Source organism: Equus quagga, unplaced genomic scaffold, assembly GCF_021613505.1.
Source record: "Equus quagga isolate Etosha38 unplaced genomic scaffold, UCLA_HA_Equagga_1.0 252_RagTag, whole genome shotgun sequence".
Lineage (NCBI taxonomy): Eukaryota > Metazoa > Chordata > Mammalia > Perissodactyla > Equidae > Equus > Equus quagga.
The window spans coordinates 165,563-186,012 of NW_025799860.1; the positions used below are offsets into that span (position 1 = coordinate 165,563).

Consider the following 20,450-nt stretch of genomic DNA (forward strand, 5'->3'; position numbering starts at 1 on the left):
AAAAACATGAACTATAGCAAATGTCTAGGAAGTTGCCAAATCTTCCAACCATCTCATATCTTCCAATATCTTATTTGTTTTCCTTTCACTGTTTGTTCCAATCAGGATCCAAATAAGGTCTACACATGTCTCTTGAGATTCTTAATCTACAGGTTTCCTCCCCACCCCTTTTTGCTTCCTTGCAGTTCATTTTTTGAAGAAACCAGGTTGTTTGTCCTATAGAATTTTCTGTAGTTTGAATTTTGCCCAATCTATTCTCAATATGTTTCCTGCAAATTGGTCATTAGATCTACGGGCTTGATTAGATTCAGGTTCATTTTTTGGCACGATGGTTTCAGAGGCGGTATTGCATATTTCCATCAGGAGACACATGAAGGATAATTTTCTCTCTTTGTGATGTTAGCAGCCAATAATGATCACTGCCTAGACCCGTTATTTCATTAGAAGTTGCAAAATACATTCTAATATATCCTAATTGTGTCATTCTTTCTTCATTTATTAGCTGACATATCCTATAAAGAGAAACTTGTCCCTCAACAGCAATTTAGTTACAGTTCTTCAAGGAAAGAAGGCATAAATGCTTGATTCTTTTCCTTTATTTATGAGTTTTGAAAATAATGAATCAGTTTGCTAGCATCCTCTAAAGGTTGCGTTGGGGTTGTTTTGTATCATTATGAACAAGAGGATTTAAACATAGCTGATGCGTTTCAATATACTGCTATTATTCTTTTTGAGACATTTTTGACTGGTGGAAGGTTTTTCAAACTGGATCATGAGTCCTTTTAACAAGTCTCAGAATAACAATACCAATACTCTCTCCAAAAACAAATCACTACTAAAAACAATTACATTTTTTGTGTTTCCTTTTTCAGGTAATTGAATTTATTTGTTCCCTTTTTTAAAATTTATTTGACATATAACATGGTATTAGTTTTATGTGTGCAACATAATGTATATTTCTTTTTGCCCTTAAAGTATCTTATGATGAATGCACAAACTTCTATGTCTTGAGGTCACTTCAAATAATTCTTCCCTGTGTAGTTTTGTCATAAACTAAATTTTCAGTTAGATATATATGTTATGTTGTGCTTTCAATTTTTAAGAACATTTAAATTAGATATTATATTACAATTATTTTAAACATTCACATATTTCTAAAGTCAAATCCTTAAAACAAAGTTTATTCAAGAAATCTAGCTTCTATTCTTGTCCCATCCTCTATTCAATCTTTTTTTTTTTTTTTGAGGAAGATTAGCCCTGAGCTAACTACTGCCAATCCCCCTCTTTTTGCTGAGGAAGCCTGGCCCCGAGCTAACATCCGTGCCCATCTTCCTCTACTTTATATGTGGGATGCCTACGACATCCGCACCCAGGATCGGAACCGGCCGAACCCCAGGCCGCCGAGAAGCAGAATGTGCGAACTTAACTGCTGCGCCACCAGGCTGGCCCCTCTCTTTCTCTCTATCTTTAGTTAACTATTTTTAAAGTTTTACTTTATCCATCCAAATACATCATTTTCCGTATATTTGCTTACATATGCACATACACAATCAAATCCCACTGCCTTCTAAGATAAATTATAGCATAATATATATCCACCTTTTCCCACCTGGTACTTTTTCCTCTTTCTTCTGGTGATTTGATGACTATATTTTTATGAAAATAAGGAGAAAAATATCGGTTGAAATACTGAAAATGAGAAAAAATCTATTGAGCATATTTTGAGAAGCTGTATAGTGGAAAGGATGTTGGACTCCCTAAATCACCATATTTACAACTAGCACTCACTTCACATTTAACTAAAGATGCATTTCTCATCTTGTTAAAGGTTCATTAATCTAGTAATTCTAGAAAAGGGCACAATGATATTTGAACTTAATTATTGTAAGGTTTTATAAGGTTTAGAGTGAGTTAGCTTGAAAATATATGCTTAAAACAATGTTTTGTGTCTAACGCAAAATGACAGAGAAACTTGTCAATCATGTAGAACATATCCCAAGCAATGGATACATATAAATTCTTAAAGACATTGGAAGAAAAATTTTGCTAAACGAGTACATGTTGAAAACACTGATCATATTTACTTGCTCCAAAGATAAACATTGCATTGAAGCCAACACTGAATTTTTGAGAAGCTTAGCATCTATTAATTTTTGTAGTGTACAATAGGAAGAGAGTATATCTTAAGAGACAGACAGATCTGGGTTGAATCTTGGCTCAGCTGTTTAGTGGCTGTGTGACCTTTTACAAATTATTAAAACTCTCTGGGCCTTATTTTCCTTATCTATAAAATATGGATATTAATTCTTCTTCACAGGATTATAAGCAACAAAATCATATGTTTAAAGCACCCAAAAAGCAACCAGTATAAAGTTATTACTCAATAAATATTAGCTTATTGCTTTTTTGTAGGTATGGAAACAGGAAATGGCTGTCTGAGTTCAAATCTCAGATATAATACATTCAAGCTGTATGATGATGGGTAAGTTATTTAGCCCATATGAGCCCTGGTTTCCTCATCTGTAAAAGAGAGACAATAGGAATATTTTCCATAAAGGGTTGTTATAGAAATTAAACTACATGTAGTATTATGGTTCCTTCATAAGGAAGGGCTGTTTTTCTGTTTTGCTTCAGTTCCATATCCCTGGTACCTAGAATAGTGCCTGGCACATGGTATGTTCTCCTTACACGTTAATAAAAAGTAAATGAGTTAAACATGTGCATCTCAGGTATCTTATATTGAAAGAGTTATCACAGAAGGCTCAAGTGTGCAACCTTGTTGCTGTTCACCCCAAGAGTTCTCTCCTCCTGTATTTAGATTTAATCCTCTGCCTCCACAGGTTTTATTAAATGATGGATGTTCTCACAATCATCGTAACCTCCAAGGTCCTAGCCTTTCCTAAACTGGGCTTTAGGTATATTGAGGCAGTAACTACAGCCTTACTGCCTTACTACTCAATTCTTTACTCAAGAGAGATGCCTTAGAAAGTCTGGGTCTGCAGAATCTTGAAGCCATTCAGATCTATTACAAAGACCTGTAGGGTATTTCCTGATAAAATATTGTGTGCTTTGGTGATTGTTTCTGAAAAGGCAATAGACTTGTAAGCGTTATATGTGTCATGCATATTGGAAGTATACTAAATATATTACTACTTCACTGGGGACTCTCTTGACAATAATGTGAATTGCTGAGGGAATAGAAATCAATTCTTAAAGTGTTTCTGACATCAAAGGTGACCGCTGGGCTTCGGGAAAAGGGTTCAAAGTGAGATTGACTTACGTGATTGAGGTATTCATAAGATCAACACCACACAGGCAGACCAGGCATTTTTTCACTCCCTAAGATGCAAGGGGATGATGAGGGCCTGATTCAAATGGCTAGAGTGCTTAGAGAGCGTCCTAGCCTTAGGAAGAACTGAGCTCCAGCAACACAGAGCTGTCAGTTGCTCTGAATCCAATCATGAATACAAACACCTTTAGGTTGTCTTTGTTTCCTATTCTCTCAACCTAAAACATCCTTTCTTCGGTTCTCCATTAAATCCTCCTCACCTGTACGTGGTTCCATATTCATCTCAAATGAATCCCCTTCTCGCTCACAGAGTTTTTCTTAGGTCATGTTTTTCTCCCTTTCTTGCAGCAAAGATTTGATTTCATTTAACATGAGTTTTTTTCAAGTCTGGCTCTTTCTTTACCATAAGATCCTTAGCGACAGGAAACTTGGCTTACTTATTTTATGCCCCCTACCTTGCTTGGCACACAGTCAAACCAATTTCGTCATTTTTTTTCCTTCAATTTTTGTCATACTTTGGTCTCACACTGCCTGCAAAAAACTTACTCTTAATGCAACAATACTATCTGAATGAAAAAATTTAAAATCAGATGAAAATAAATTAAAATCTGAAAATTATCTAGGTAAATATGATGCACCAGGATGGCCAAATGTTATCCACAGTGAGGGCTCAACAAATGTAGCTTAAAACAGCAACATGGCCCATTGGAAATATTACCATATTCATTTATACATCAGTCTAGAGCCATAAGAAGTCTACCTACAATCTACTAGGGGGGAATATATCATATTGAGGTCCAAAAATGCTAGCAAGAAAAAACATAATTATGTGATTAAAATCTGTACAGTAACCAAGGGAGGAAAGTGGGATGTTATAAAAGGCATCAGAGAGAAGGTGAGTCTGGAACTGAGCTTTGTTAGCTAAATACATATTGTCCAAGCCAACTGCAAAGGGGAAATTTGGACCACTTTAGCTAAATTCAATGACTATACAGTCCATGTAACAAATGTAATTGTAATTGGATGGTAGTCTAGATGTCTAGAAACATCAGTTTAGTCATCAGCCTAGCTGGTTTGATAGTGCAGTAGAAAAATGTACTAAGAAAGTAGAGACCATAAAAGAGGTACTGAAGATACAATTATTGGACCTTCCTTATGAATTTTGAAATGAGAAAATGGTAGTTACCAGGTTTTCCGTCTAATTTGATCCAATTTCATTTATCCCTCTGGCCCAAATTTCCCTTGAGTCAAGTGATGACGATCAAGCTTAAAAAACAGCATCAGCGGCAGAACCTGTGAATTTATGATCAAGGCTGAAATCTGTATGAAATACAATTGCTTCTAATATCATTTGACACTTCATTTACTATCATGGATCATGAACTACAAAATGAATGAAAAAGGGAATAGAAAGAATATTTGACCAGAGGTCAGAAGTCCTGGGTTCTAGATTGGGATCTACTTAACCATGTACCATGAACAAGTTACTCCATTATTTAAGTTTCAATATAGTTTTATTTAAATTATAATATTATTATATGCCTTGCCTGCCAAAAATAAGGTTATAGTGAGAAATGAAAGAAATAATGAAGGGAATGATTTTGAAATCACTAAAAACTAAAAGAAGTGTAAAACATCATCATTTTTGTTGCCATGTTAATATCAATATTACTAAAAATGCTCATTATAAAACCTAATAGCTTGAAATGTTATAGGAACTAACTATGCAAAAAGAAATTCATATTTGCATCTTGAGAAAATGCATCCTGTCACTTCTTGCTATGACAAACGACAGGTGAACACCTTTGGTCAGGAGAAATGTGAAAAGAATCCTGAAACACAGTTTAACGAAAACTACAACACATTTCTTTGGTCAGAACCCCATAACTTCTGCATAGCTAATTCCCTACTTTATTCTCCAGAAACATTCTTAAAAGCTTGAGGCTATTTGTTAGCAACAGATGTAGACATTTATAAACAAGGACCATCTTAACTGAATTATTTTTCACAAATTAAATAAAAGATTCCAAAAAACAGTTCCAAGTATTTACAATCAGCGCTCAGAGATTTACTCTGTGGAATACCGCCCATTAAATGCACTGCCTATGGACCAAGAAGGTAATCAGAACAACCATCCTCACCACGGAGACTGCTGCCGTTCCATCTGCCCCATATGCTGCCATAGACAGACTAGTATAAATGCTATCCGAGGGTCATGAAACACTCTCTGAAAGTAAACTTTACCCGGTGGGAAGTAAACTTTCAATGCACCAAATTCTGCTTGGTGCCCTGCAGACAGGAATTCTGCAAAGAATATTTTGAAACAGGCAACACATCTTTTATAGGTGAGCACTCCATCACAGAAGCTGACGAATGGAAAATCAAGTCTTCATCCTCCCAGGCTATCATGGTTTATAACTCTAAGAATGATGACTATTATCAACATTTTAAAGATTCCCAAAAATGGCCATTCTACAACCTCTCTTGGAAGGAAATTTCTATTATAAACACACTATCTGTAAAATTCTTCCATATGCTTAACCTAAGTCTTTCAGAGCACAATGCTGGCCACATCTTTCTGTTTCAGTAAGGATATTAATTCATTCTTATATTTATTCATTCATTCATTCTTCAACCATCAAATATTTACTGAATGCCCACCATGGCAAAGGTCATTGGTAGTAACATAAGAGATGTATGAGGACATGAGAAACATTCTCTACCCCTTGGATAGGCAACAACAACCTTTAAATCTTTATATAGATCACTATCAAGAGCAATGTATGGAAACGGCTGCCAATTTCAGAAAATATGGAGGACAGAGGAACATGTTGAACTGTCCCAAGAACAGTAATCAACAAATTTAGACTGTGAGAAACTCTAGAGGTCAAATGCTCTAAGTTCTTCCACAAAGAAATGTGAAGGAAAAGCAAGTGATGGAGGGCAACCTACTAGTTAAAAGAAACATAAAAGATTGATCCAGTTTTATCACAGACAGGCAAGACTAAACTAAAGTGTCTAGGGATGCACATTAAACAATTTAATAAAACTATTAAAAACACAGGGAGATTACTGTTATAAAGTCAGGATAACACTTACTTATTAGGGGAAGATGAAAGTTGAGATTGAGAAGAGGCACCAGGAAGGGATTTTGGGTGGCTGGCAGAGTTTTCTTTCTTGACATGATGTTGGTTATAAGAGTGTTCATTAAGCCAAACATTTGTTTTGCATAGTTTCCTGTATCTGTGTTTTGTTTTTCAAGAAGCATCTAGCAACACGCAGCAACTAGAACCCCTAAACATTGCTAGTGGGAATGCAAAATGGCACAGCTACTTTGGAAAACAATTTGGTAGTTTCTTATAAAGTTAAATATATGCTTACTGCATGGCTCAGTAATCCTATTGCTAGTTATTTGCTCAAGAGAAATAAAAACACACTGAGACCTGTGGGTGAAAGTTGCATGTTTATAGCAACTTTATACTCACCCAGGAATGGAAGAAACCCATCAGCAGGTGAATGGATAAACAAATAGTGGTACTTCTATACAATGGAATACTATTAAGTAATAAAAGGGAGTGAACTAGTGATAGATGCAACGACAAGAATGGACATCTCGAAAGACATGCTAAGTGAAAGAAACCAGACACAAAAAAAGTCAAATACTTTCTAACTTCAGTTAGAAGACTCTCTGGAAAAGGCAAAACTAGAGAGAGAGAAACCAGAACAGTTGTTGGCAGGGGTCTGGGGTATGGAGAGGGAAGTGACAACAAAGGAACAGGAGGGAACTTTTCATGGAAATATTCTATATCTTAATTGCAGTGATGCTTACATGATAATATATGCTTGTCAAAACTGATCAAACTCTACACCTAAAAAAATGGTTTTTCTGTAAACCTGAGTGAAAAATCATTTATTATTGAGAGTAGGAATGAAATTAGTTTCCAATTTTAAAATAAAACATATTCTTCTACATCCTGCATTTATTTTCTTAAAATAAAAAAGTGTGTTGGGTTGGAGATAGTAACACTTATAGGTATAACAGGTAACTGAAAAAAAATGTTAGAGGAGAGGCTAACTCACTCATGTTTTTACTGATGGCTATTTCTTCAGAGAAATTGTTTAGAAGTGAAAACAATTTTGGTTGTCATAAAGTTCTCTCTCTTCAGGCTCTTTCCCAAACCAGTTCAAATAAATCCTAAAGCGGACAACATGGGAGCCAAGAACAATAATGGTTACGTCTACTGCAGAGGATTTTAGCTTCCTTTTGCCAGTCAAGCTCCTCAGTATTCAATTTTGGCTGTCCTCCACAGAAATGCATCATCTGGGCTTCGCAGTTTTCTAATCTCGACTTCTCCAGGGTCAAGCAACCAAAACAGACACGGTGAAAGCCCATTGCACACAGCTTCACTGCGATGATAACACGGAGAATAAGACAGTCCACCCCAAGCCCTCAGTGTGAAAGCTCGGCGGTTAGAACTTCAAGTAGGCCTGGTTATAACGGTGTAATTATAACTTCACCCAAGAAATGCATTTCAGTTCTAACACACCGTATTTTAGAAAGCATAAAAAGCATTATAAAACCATAACACAATTCAACTTCCTCCTTTTACAAACGAGCAAACTGAGATCCAGAAAAGTCAAAGTACTTAACCCAAGTTATTAAGCTAGTTGGAAGTGGGGCTGCAACCGCATTCTAGAAACCCATTTAACAGGATAGCGCTCTTTGAAATAAAATTGGAACTTCACTCTGTGTTGTTTTCTCTATCAGAGGTGAATAATAGGCACTATAACTTTCACATTGCCTATTCAACAATGTATAGCTCTGTTAAGAGTTTAAGAAACTTGTGACAATGTCATCACGCGTATGCAGAAACAAAAATACAAAGGAATTAAGGAAAGTTCTGCATTAAGTTATTAGTTGCTCAGCTCCACTCTCTACATAGCTGGTTTTAGCCTCCCTCTGCTTTGCTCAAGTGAGAACGTATACACTAGGCTACTAAAATATAAACTTCTGACATCAAAATATGATCCATTTTATGTTAACCAAGCATTTTAAAAAATGCCATGTAGTCTTTTTTTCCATCCATTGTAATTTGAAGAAAATTTATCATTTAACCACTGCTGCTTTGCCGTTTTAACCTTCTGGTAGATAAACTTCTGGTAGATTTACTCAGAGGCGCAGAGGAGAGGTCTCCATTTTCATGAAAAGTCTCAGCCAGAAATAGTGCTGATGGTATGGAAATGGCAACTCCAAATCAATAGCAAATTGCCCTCTATATTCATCAGGAGGAAAAAGGCACTCTCGAGGGCCAGCCCCTGTAATAGGTGAAAGGTGAACCTCTGAATGGGAACAAACGGAGAAGAGGAGCAGAGCCTGTGCTGTTGATCACCCAAAGGTCAATTGACAGCTTTCCTCATCCTGTTATGTTTCACTCCTTCTAAAGATGTAGAGAAAATGTTCTTTTAATGTACCAGACATACACAGAGGCAGAAGGGAACACGTGGGTAGAACATTTAAGGGCATATTATCCTCTTCAACACACACTTCTATGCCAGGTGCCTACAGCTTCCAAATGGGCAGCAGAAAATGAACCCTAGGATTTCATAAAGTCTCTGAGAGCCAATAATGTGAACAGCAACCAGCGAATGCATTAAGCAGTAAAACCATCTCCATTATGTCTCCTTGAAGTTCAGCATGCAGCAGACTGCACTTATGCACGGCAATCAACTGTGATAGGAGAAATCTCCCCTACAGTAAGCAAAGAAATAGCTTCAAGGCAGCAGATTAACAGTGCCAGCAGAGAAGGTCAAAGCAGGTGTGGCAAAATCCTGGAGGTAGAGCATGAAAGCCTGGACTCCATTTGGGCAAATTTTAACTATCTTAGTCAATTACGGGTGACAAAGCTGTATTGTTCCCTTGACTTAAATTTACACTGCAGAGGGGCCAGCCCAGTGGTGTAGTGGTAAAGTTTGCGCACTCCACTTCCGTGGCCCTGGGGTTCACAGGTTCCAATCCTGGGCACAGACCTACACACCACTCATCAAGCCATGTTGTGGAGGCATCCCACACACAAAATAGAGGAAGACTGACACAGATGTTAGCTCAGCAACAATCTTCCTCAAGCAAAAAGAGGAAGATTGGCAACAGATGTTCGCTCAGGGCCAGTTTTCCTCAACAACAACAACAAATTTACACTGCATAGTGTAAATACACACACAGACAGGCATGCAAGGAACATTTCAAGGCTACTGAGAAACATTAACTAATTCCTCATATTTTGGGTGTGATATGATTTGCTAACTGTAGATAGTTTACAAAATATGTCTGCGTGATGGTAAGTCTACCAGGTGGACTCTAATCTAAATTTCAAACACTGCTGCATACACCTGTCACACGATAAACACACATATTATTATCAATAACATCTCTATGCAATCATTAATTTCATCCGGCTTGATTCATGCCTTTGCATGACAACATGCACTTAACAAGTAGGAAGTCTGGCTGTCCTGAATTTGGACAAAATTTCCCTTCCTCGATAGCTAAACTATAAATGTGTTGTGTTGTTCATATATGTGCCTAAGCCTTCTTTATCTGGATTCTACATTTTTTGAGGACATTACTTTGTTCTATCTTATTGTGCACACAATAAGAGTGGTTGATTGGCTGGAAAGAGCAGTGGCTTTCAGGAATAATCTACACATTGATTAGACTGTTTCCAAATACATGTTCAAACCAGGCATGGTTTGCATGAAATCAGAACTCTGCAGAGTGGCTTATTTCATAACAAGTCTATTTTTTAAAATTCATTGTTACAACACCTCAACATAGCCCACCTGGCTGGAGACAGTGTTGCTGGCAGTGCTTCTCCAGATGAATCGAACTGATGCACAAACACTTCATTCACTCAAAGCAGAGTAATGAGTCGGGGGTTCTGACATTAATTTTCTTTACATAAAAGGGAAGGCAGTACCACAGCCTTAGTCCACACCATTAACCTTGGCTGGCTGGACAATCACAGTTCAAATAAACACTTAAAGGGAGGATGGAGACAGTTATGGAACTATAGGGGGTCACAAAGCTAATCCCACATAAAATACGCCCCGCCATGATTACCACACAGATGATGGGTTGAACATTCATTACCATGTCCGGAAAGGATCTTTGATTTAAATCTCCAAACAGTAAGACAAAGAGAGGGCAGCCTCAATGATACCACCACCTGCCTCTAAGTACCACCTTATGGAAAAGCTCCTTCATCTGTGGGGAAGGCTTAATTTGAAAGTATCTTTTTCTTCTCTGTATTTATATTTAAGAGTAAAAATGGTCTGAATCAACTTTGGTATGGCTGCCTGAATCACCCTCAGCGCAGGCAATTTCTGATTTAGGAGCTTAGAGCTGATTACATAACCTCTGGTCCCATCTCCCTCTCCTTTTCTTTTAATTGCCAAATTTTGGACCACTGCTGATCATTATCATTATACCCTAATCAGAGGTCAAGGGGGAGGACGGTATTATGGAAGAAGGTTTGGCGGTGACATAAAAGAGAACTACTCATTCAAACATTTTTTAGAGCTTTTTATCACCTAAGTGATCCTATAACTCATTACCACAGAAAATCACAAGTGTTCAGGTTTGCCTGGTGCCTTTTAAGCCACCAGGCCCACCATGTAACTAAAACTGCATAAAATCAAGCCTCAGACTAATTCTCCTGAATCACTCATTCTGACACCTGAACTCTACTTCCCACATACACCTAATTGTTCCCAGCTTCTAACTTCATTATTCACTTTCCCCTTCAATGCTTCACCTCATCCCTGAATCTGAGACTCAGAATCTCCTTAATTACTGTTTAGATGCTCCCATGGCTACAGTGCCATCAAGCATACCAGGAAAATACTTCACCCAACTCAGCCCAGGCCTCCACATCTCATGCCTCTGAGCTCCAGGTTCATAAAAGAGGAATTAGAGAGCTATAACAAACATATATTTGGACGTTTCTGTGAACTTGCCGTACAGTGCTTGACTTGAGAACCCCGAGCACTGGAGGTCTTCCTATTTTACCTGTTATCACTTGAGCATGGACCCACCAGTCCTAATTCACATATTGTGAAATTCAGAAACTGTTTAACTTTGCAGACGTAAGTGACATAGCAGAAGTAGTAACACTTCTAAGAATTAATCCTAATTTGCATTGTCATGGACCATTCTCTATCATATCCTTCAATGCCATCTATGAAGGGGCCCGTCTGATGCATTCCATTATGAATTTATTAGCACAGATAACGTTTCTTTCTTTAAGGAGTAGTAGCCTCTGTCTACAAAACAAGAATTACATATCTTCTTGTGTTATCCTTTTTATCTCGTCTGCCAGGAATCTTACAGGTAAATTAAATGTTCATTCCCGGAAAAGACGTTGGGCTTTGTAAGTATGATTACTTGCCATAGTCCCCTTTCACGGTTTTCATTTTCAGTTTTTATTTTGTCAGCTATATTGTAAAACTACCTTTTATTGTAAGCCACTTCACATACTTTGAAAAGGCAAGTTATTAGCATTATTTTTAAAAGTAACCTCACCCCGTGAACAATACTTGCAATAAGTCCACATCTCAGATATCATCAGCTACAAAATGAACGCATCAACCCAGGGGCAAAAAGGAGAAAATTATTAATATAAAATTTTTAATTCAATACAATAATTTGGATTATAGAAATCATTGACGTGAACATTTAGATGCTGATCATGTCCAAGGGTGATGCACTATAGGCATGTTCTGTAACACTGAGAATTTTACGAAGACTTAAATTATAGGTACAGGATTGTTTAAATAAGCATAACTAGAAATATCTTACAAGTCAAATTTTAAAATGTGAAAGGACATCAGAAACGGTTTAGTGAGTCTACTTAAATTATTGAGTAATTATCTGATCTGTCATGCACGCTTTTTCCTCCATTGTTGCTGATTTACACTAGTTGTCTGGCTGTAAATGGACTTGACTTTTTCAGTTTCAATGAAGCTTTACGTAAGAAAACTGGTTATACTGGGGGGAAAAATCTTCGCAAAGCTGTATGTAAAACCAACCACTATTTGTTTTACACATAATTATCTTCTCTTTCAGCCTAGGATGTTGCCTTGGCTCTTGTGCAACTCAGATCTGTATGGGATTGTCATTTGATTTACAGCAGATGACCTGGCATCATATGAAAATAATTTACTGCGCCATGTGCCTCACGCCCTGTAAATCAATAGCCTGAATACAGAGACACCTCAATTAGGCAGTGCAAGAGCAGCAAGATCTGCCTCCTCCTTTCTTATATTATTAAAATGGCAAATATTACAAAGCAGTACTTGTTTTAAAGCTGCTTCGGAAGAGGAATCTATTATTTCAAGTTGGGAGACACAAAGTGAGAGTTACCATCAAACTGAATGAAAAATCGAGCAGGAAGTTCTATAAGTAATAGCCCATGAGGGGTGGGACATGCATTTGTTAAAGTATTGATTGGTGTATTTCTACAGCACCAGTGTATTACCATGGGCTCCAAGAGTTGAACAGGGTGTTCAATTATGACTCTGAACCCTGAGGAGCCATCCATCCTTCCCACCCTGTTCTTCCAAGAAGCCTCTAAACCAAAGTCGCAAGTATTCATGGTATTAGCCACAATGAGATAAATCATTTGGAGGTTCAACTGTGGTCTCTCCCAGCAACCCACCTGAAAATTAAGCATCATTATAAAAGCCTCATAATGAGGAAGTGTATTGTCCGTCACCGATCATATCCAAATCCCAGTGGGAAATTAATGACAAGACCCACAGAGTTTTCTCATGAAAATTTTAGGGCAACTTCTCAAACTTGATTCTGCCTGGGATAACCTCACGAGGGAGAAAAAACAAAAATTATTTTCCTGATTTTGCAAATGGTGAAGTGAAATATTGAAATGAAAGCAAATTGTCCCTCACAGAGTCCCCATATCTGGTCCCAAGACTGTATTTGCACAAGTTTGTCTTGTTTTCCATGGAACTGAGTAGATTTTAAATAATAGGTTGAATCTTCATCCATATTAACAATAACTGAAAACTGAAAGATTCTGGCTGTGCTGGAATTAAATCTAAGAAGAGCTACTTTTTCAGAATGCTCCTTTCAAATTCAGGTTACGTCTTTTAAAGGAAAGAAAACCATTGATTTTGATTTTTTTTTTAACTCCTCCTAAATGTTTCCTCTAAGTAATGAGTAAGAGCTTACTGGTTAATTAGATTCATACTGTCTCTCTACCTTAAAATAAGATTATGATGACCAGTGAAATTTCATCCTCTTAGCTGGCCTTTCACAAGACATGCCTATAGGCCACAAAGCCAACACAACTTACTGGAAGACCTCTTGAAAGAAAAGACAAGCAGCTTCAATAAAGCCAAGACAATGTGAGGTGCAAACGGAAAGTTTCAGAAAATTGGTCCAAATGCAATAAGATGGCTTAAAGGTTTAAACTGTTGGGGAAGTAACTGGTCAAATGCAACACAATCTTGCACAGTGGGAATTCAAGCAAAGGTGCAATTGGTGCAGGGAGAAATGCATCTTCTGAAGCAAGATGCTCAGTTCATAACAATACCTGGAGAATTGCTGCTGCAGGCCACGCATCTGAATTCTGTTGCGTTCAGACTCCAGTGTCACCTCCTGCAATCGCTTCTCACTCTGAAGACGTAAATGTCTCTCTTCTTCCAATTCATGTATCAGCTTCTCATGCTATAAAAGGCACAAAAAGAATGACTTTTAAGAAGGAGTTTCTTAAATTTTATGATGAGAAATAATTAGTAATAGCTGTCAGTTACTAAGTGCTAACTTAGACCTTATATATAGATCAATTGATTTCAGCCAGCCCTGGTGGTCTATTGATTAAGATTCGGAGCTCTGATCACTGTGACCCAGGTTCTTTTCCCGGTTGGAGAACCACACCACCTGTCTGTGGGTTGACATACTGTGGCGGCTGCATGTTGCTGTGAAGTTGAAAGCTGTGCCACCAGTATTTCAAATACTAGCAGGGTCAACCAGGAGTCAGAATTGACTCAATGGCACTAACAACAACAAAATTAATTTCATTCTGGTTACAACCCCATGAAGTAGTTCTACTATTAATCTCTTATTATAGACAAGGAAACCAAGGATCACAGACATCTAAGCAATTTGTCATAAAAACTAGAAGGTGACAGGTTTTCAATCCTGGCTGCTGTGACTCTAATGCCTGAATAATTTCCACTAAACCAGGTGGCTTTCTGTGCAGCTGTGAAGATCCCTGACCCAATAATACCATCAAATTCATAATAATTCAACTAATAATGACTAGGATCATTAGTGCTTGTTCAGGATTATTTTATCTCTTCAATCTGTGGTATACGATTTAAAGGGAACATTACTGTTTTTTATAGAAGGGTCGGGAATTTTAAGTTAATTACACCATGGAACTCATGAGACTAAGGAAAGAATTAGTTATTATTTCCCCCAATTAGATTTTTACAGATAAAAATAGGCGAAACCACACATTGTATTTATAATCCCAGAAAACTAGCTCATCTCACAAATGGCCAGCAGGAATTAAGAGAGGGAGTGAATGAGCCAGAATAGATGGTTCAGCAAAAACTCATTCCTGGAACGGGCACAAAGCACACAAGATTAGATCCTCCTAACATTATTGACTCAGCCATGCTAATGTTGTTTTTGGTTTTGTTTTGTTGCTGCTACTGCCTTTTATTTATTTTTAGCATGTCATGCTATTCAAGTTATTGTTGTTGCTAAATTAAGCACTTGGTATACAGAATACATACTCTGTGATGAAAACCAAAGACTTAATACCTGATTATGAGGGACCTAAATTCTTTTTGTTCTGTTTTGTATGCTTTTTGGTGAGGAAGATTGGCCCTGAGCTAACATCTGTTGCCAATCTTCCTCTTTTTTTGTTTTTTCTCTCCAAAGCCCCAGTACATAGCGGTAGGTCATTTCAGGTCTTCTAGGTGGGATGCCACCACAACCTGGCTTGATGAACGGTGCGTAGGTCTATGCCCAGGATCCAAATTGGTGAACCCTGGGCGACTGAGGCAGAGCATGGGCACTTAACACTTGGCCACAGGGCCAGCCCCAGCAGGATCTAAATTCTTAAAGGGAAAGAAGGAAGCTGAGACCTCAGTCATCAAACAAATTAGACAGTATGACTCTGTACCATGTGTTACCCAGGATGAAACAGGATCCATCGCATGGGGCATACTCACAGGAAGTGAGAGCAAAGATGGATTTTCTCCAGCTCTAACTCGTAGGGAAAAAGTTCTCCTGAGGACCATGAAGGACACATTAGATCATGATCCGGAAGTGAATCTAGGTCCTCTAAAAATATGTACACATCCCCATGCCTCTGCACATTTGACCACACTCTTCCTCCTGCTTAAAAGCCCTGTGAAGTCTCTCTATTCAAAGCCTAGGGCTCCTTCTAGGCTCACCGGTAAGCCATCTCCTCTGGAACTTTTCTCTCATCACATCATCATTCTCTCCCTTCCCTGAGCTCCAAAAGCACCTACTATCTTTACCACCCATTTGGTCCTTACTTTTTTGTATTATTATTTTTCGTGAGCATTTATCACAATTCTCCAACTAGATGAACACTTGTTTGAGATTAGCACTATGTCTAATGTGTATATTTTTGTATTTAGCATATTACCCAGTGCACAGTAGTACTCGAAATAGATTTGCTTACTGATTCTAGAGCTGGCCTTTTGCTAAGTCAGGCCTGTAGCTTCTATGTCACTACCTCTTACATGGTCCATTTTTAACCCCCGCAATCAGTTACTTCTATTGGAATCAGAAAAACCAAAATCAAAATCAAATCTTTATTCTGTCACTTTCTAGCAGTTTTGGAAAGAAAGGAAAACATGGTTGCAGAAGAAAAATGTGCTAATTATCATCAAATCTTTGTAGAAATAGTTAAAATGGCAAGTTATATATAACATCTATTTTACCACAATAAAATATAAATTAAAAAAGAAACTCTTCACTCAATTATTGCACATAATCAATATTCCTCTTTGTACAGATTCATTGGACTAGACTGAACATGGGTAAGCCACCCATATTATAGAATCTAGAAGACTGTGCTTTGATTCCTGAAACAGGCAAAAAAAAAAAAAAGAAAGTGTATGTTAAATTGTTCAAAAGCACATCCTGTATAGGATGTGAAGTTTTGCAGAGAAAATAGCACCTGTCCTTCCTTTAAAAGAAAAGAATGTTACACAGATTCACTCACTGCTATATTGAAGAATTGCCAAACCTAATAAGGAAGAACCTTTTCTATATGAATAATCCCTTCTGTTCAATTTGCTAACGCCGTTTCAAATATGAATAAAATTATACCCTCACAACATAGAGAAAGTTCTAGGGAATTCTAAGACTAATAAAGGCAAAAGATGTTTACTAAAATGCATTCCCTTCAAATGATGTGTTTCAACTGAACCATCAAAGCTTGACAATAAGCCACACCTACTTTCCAAATACAGAAAAAAATTTTACCCAAATTATAGAATACGGCTGAAAGTAGCAAGAGAGTACATCAATGGATTAGCCATATTTTTTTTTTTTGTATTAGCTGTATCCTGAATATAAACTGATTTGTCCCCAAAGTAGTTTTGACTTTCTCCCACAGGTTTGCTCTACATCTCTTACAGCAGGAAGATTGAAAGGGAGTGAGAGATGGAAAATGGTTGGGTGTTATTGCTATGATGTCTCTAAGTACTGAAGAGCAGTAGGTAAAAGACAATGTCACAGAAATCTGGGTAACAGATCTGATGAGGCCAAATTTCCGTGGCAACATCTCTCTTTCCATTGACCCACTGGGCTGGGCTGGCTCTAAGCAGCCATCTTGAGAGCTCTGACAGTGTTTTTCAAAACTTATTGGACACCACATTTGTATTTCTCCTAGTTTCATTTAGCAAGATCACCTCTTCCCTTTCTCCTCACTGGCTTTCTTTACTACTGCATCCACATCACTACCCCAGGAGCACAAACAATGGCCCAGGACTGCATCTAAAAAGTGACATTAAACACATGTTCACAGGAAACTTTGCCAGCCACATTCTCTTCCTTCCCTTTAGAGGCATGGCTTCATGCTCATTGAAAAGGCAAGTTTGCATATTTTTCTCAAGAAAAGCAGACTTCACGTGGGTGAACTTTCAACCCCGCATTCTTCTTTAGCTGCTGTCTCTAACTCTATAGGTTCTATGAGAACAGTCTCGGAGAGCCCTTTACAGTTTATAGAACATTTCCACCTTGTTGCTCTGTCTAGTCCTCAGAACAACTCTGCATGTCGATTGTCACCAACTCCACTAACAGATAAAGAAAGTGAGGTAAAGACAGGGAAGGAGCTTGCCCAGGTTAAAAATCACCACTCTGGGACCAGAACTAAGTTTTTCTGACCCTGAGTGCCCACTTTTTCATACTGTGGTCAGTTCTGCTATAATATTTATTTTTAAAGTGCAAATTTATTCCAATGCAAATGAGATATCAGGGGGCAATTTGAGCATGACACAAATCTCACATTTGCTTATGCCCAATTTCATTCACGAGAAACATGTGAACAGAGAAAACTGCAGCCTGCTGAACCTAATGTAAAAATACACCAATCACACACACCTCAGATAGAAGGACCAACACCCTCAGTCCACCATGCATGTTAGGAGCCACCCCATCCACATCTTGTGGTGCAACTTGCCCTCTGATATCAGGGGACTTCTATCGCTTCATGATAACTCACAAGCTGCAGCCCTTCCTGTGACGGCTTCCACAAGCAACTTCACGTCCTTTTCAAGGTAAAGTGACATATTTGCTGTATTATTTATGTAATTCTTAACCATTTAGCACATGTAAAACTTAGCTGCCATTTTTATTAGATTCTTTTTTTTTATGTGCCACTGACAAAGTTTCTGAGTATTGTGCCCCTAGCTCTATTTTCCCCACAAGGCCTGTGCCGTGATTTTTCAGAACATGTATGTCATGTTATAGCAGACCTGACTGTACATCACGGTGGAGAAAGAGAAATCCAAATCAAGAGAAGAATTCTGGAGCCCTTTCCCTATTTGGGCACAAGCAAAGAGTCAAGGCTTCGACAAAGAATCAAACATAAAAAGAAAGGTATATGAAGTCCATGTCTTTGTTCTACCAAGTGATCTTGTCTATATCTCATAGCCTTCACACACATCTTAAACTTCCTCACATTTAAATTCTATGCTCTGATTAAACCTTTAGGGAAGAAGATTCCACAATTTCCCTGGGTAATCCATTTTATTTTTTTAAACTCATTTCCTGATCATTTTCTAAGACTTGCTTAAGTTATCTCAAGTTATCAAAAAGCCATTTCTGGGGGCTGGCCCTGTGGTATAGCAGTTAAGTTCGCGTGTCCCACTTTGGCGGCCCTAGGTTTCGGCTGGTTCAGACCCTGGGTGTGGACCCACACACCACTCATCAAGCCATGCTGTGGCAGCGTCCCCCATGCAAAGTAGAGGAAGATTGGCACAGATGTTAGTGCAGGAACAATCTTCCTCAAGCAAAAAGAGGAGGACTGGCAACAGATGTTGGCTCAGGGCCAATCTTCCACACTGTAAAAAAAAGAAGTCATGTTCCCAGGAAATGGAGAAAAACCTATAGGTTCTGATATTATTTCCTAATTTAACAGAGAACTGTGCTTGGAAAAGGAGCTATGGACGCACTCATGTGGATTTATTCATTCACTCAGCCCACAAATGTTTACTGAACACCAAATATGTGCCAGACACTGGACCAGACAGGACAGCAGCCATGAGCCAAGTAGACATGGTTCCTGACTGCAGTAGGCTTACACACTAGTGGAGAAGGCAGGCGCTAAAGGAACTATCACACAAATACATATATCAGTACAAACTGATGGATAATTAAGGGTTTGCTGAAGGATGACAGCAAGAGGAACTGATTTGTCTGTCTGGTTTATTTGGTTAGGGGAAAGCTTCTCTGGGGAAGTAACGTTTAAACTAAGACCTCCGTGATGACTAGGAGTTACCAGGTGAAGAGACGGTACCAGCACTGCAGGCAGAGTGAGTAGCAAAGGGGAAGTCTCTAGTCACATATGAGAAGAACTAAGAGAAGCCCAGTGTGCCTGGAGCCCGGCGAGCTGGCGGAACAGGGGATGGCATATGATACAGGTGGGAAGAGCAAGGGGTAGCCCCAGGGGACCATGAAGGTTATATGAAGGATGTGGGCTTGTGTCCTGAGTAAAAAGATAACTCATTACCAGAGTTTAATCAATCAAGTGATAGGATCTGATAAAGATTGTACAAAGATCACCTGACTACTGTGTGGAGAAAATACTGAATTAACAGGCTAAACAACAGAGTGGGAAAATATTTAAAGGGAATGGTGAATGCTACCAGCTTCTAGTTTAGACTGCACCATTTGCTACTTAAGTGGTTTTGGACAAGCCAGTTAACCTAAACCTTAACTGTTATAAGCTAGTTTCCTCTGTATATTGGGGAGAGTAAAATCACCTAAGCCAATTTCATAGTACCAGTGTGAGGAATGAGTGAAATAATGTATGGTAAAGCACTATAAAAACTTGAAAGTGCCATATAAAAATAAGATATGGTTAACTGGAATTTTACAGCTTATATTGTCTAATATACTTTAGTTGCTGTTGATAAATTCTATAAAAATTTTAGTCTTTAATGATTACTACATATTAAATAAATATTATAGTTATATATTTCTTTAAAAAGCTCAAAAATGTGTTTTTAAGTAGAATAACTTTAATACTGAGGAGAAATACATTTTAAATTACATTTAATGTAAGAACAGAGAGACTAACTTAATCACAGATACCATCTAGAATGCATATAACCGTAGGCTTAGACTTCCCTAAAAGACATTATTTTTTAATCCTACCACCTAGTACGATTTTAAACAGATGGCTTGATCTGTGGTGTGCCAAGACTTCAGGTGTTAATATCAAGATATCAACACTTGATTTCAAATATAAAAAGTCCATCCCACGTCTAATTATAACCCTAACCCTAACCCTAACCCTAACCCTAACCCTAACCCCAGACTGGATTCTAGTTACATCAGTGGGTGATACTACTGGCAAAGTTAGTTACAAAAGAG

The 20,450-nt window shown here is 38.0% G+C and overlaps 1 protein-coding gene across 1 annotated transcript in view; it reads right to left on the reverse strand.

The window, feature by feature from the left end:
- Nucleotides 1-20,450, reverse strand: part of LOC124233823 (nck-associated protein 5-like) — a gene marked incomplete at its 3' end in the record, with an annotated part of 547,928 nt that overhangs the window by 140,938 nt on the left and 386,540 nt on the right. Inside the window, exon 6 of the mRNA XM_046651057.1 lies at nucleotides 13,897-14,030. Within this exon, the coding sequence (XP_046507013.1) occupies nucleotides 13,897-14,030 (134 nt within the window). The remainder of the gene's footprint in view (nucleotides 1-13,896; nucleotides 14,031-20,450) is intronic.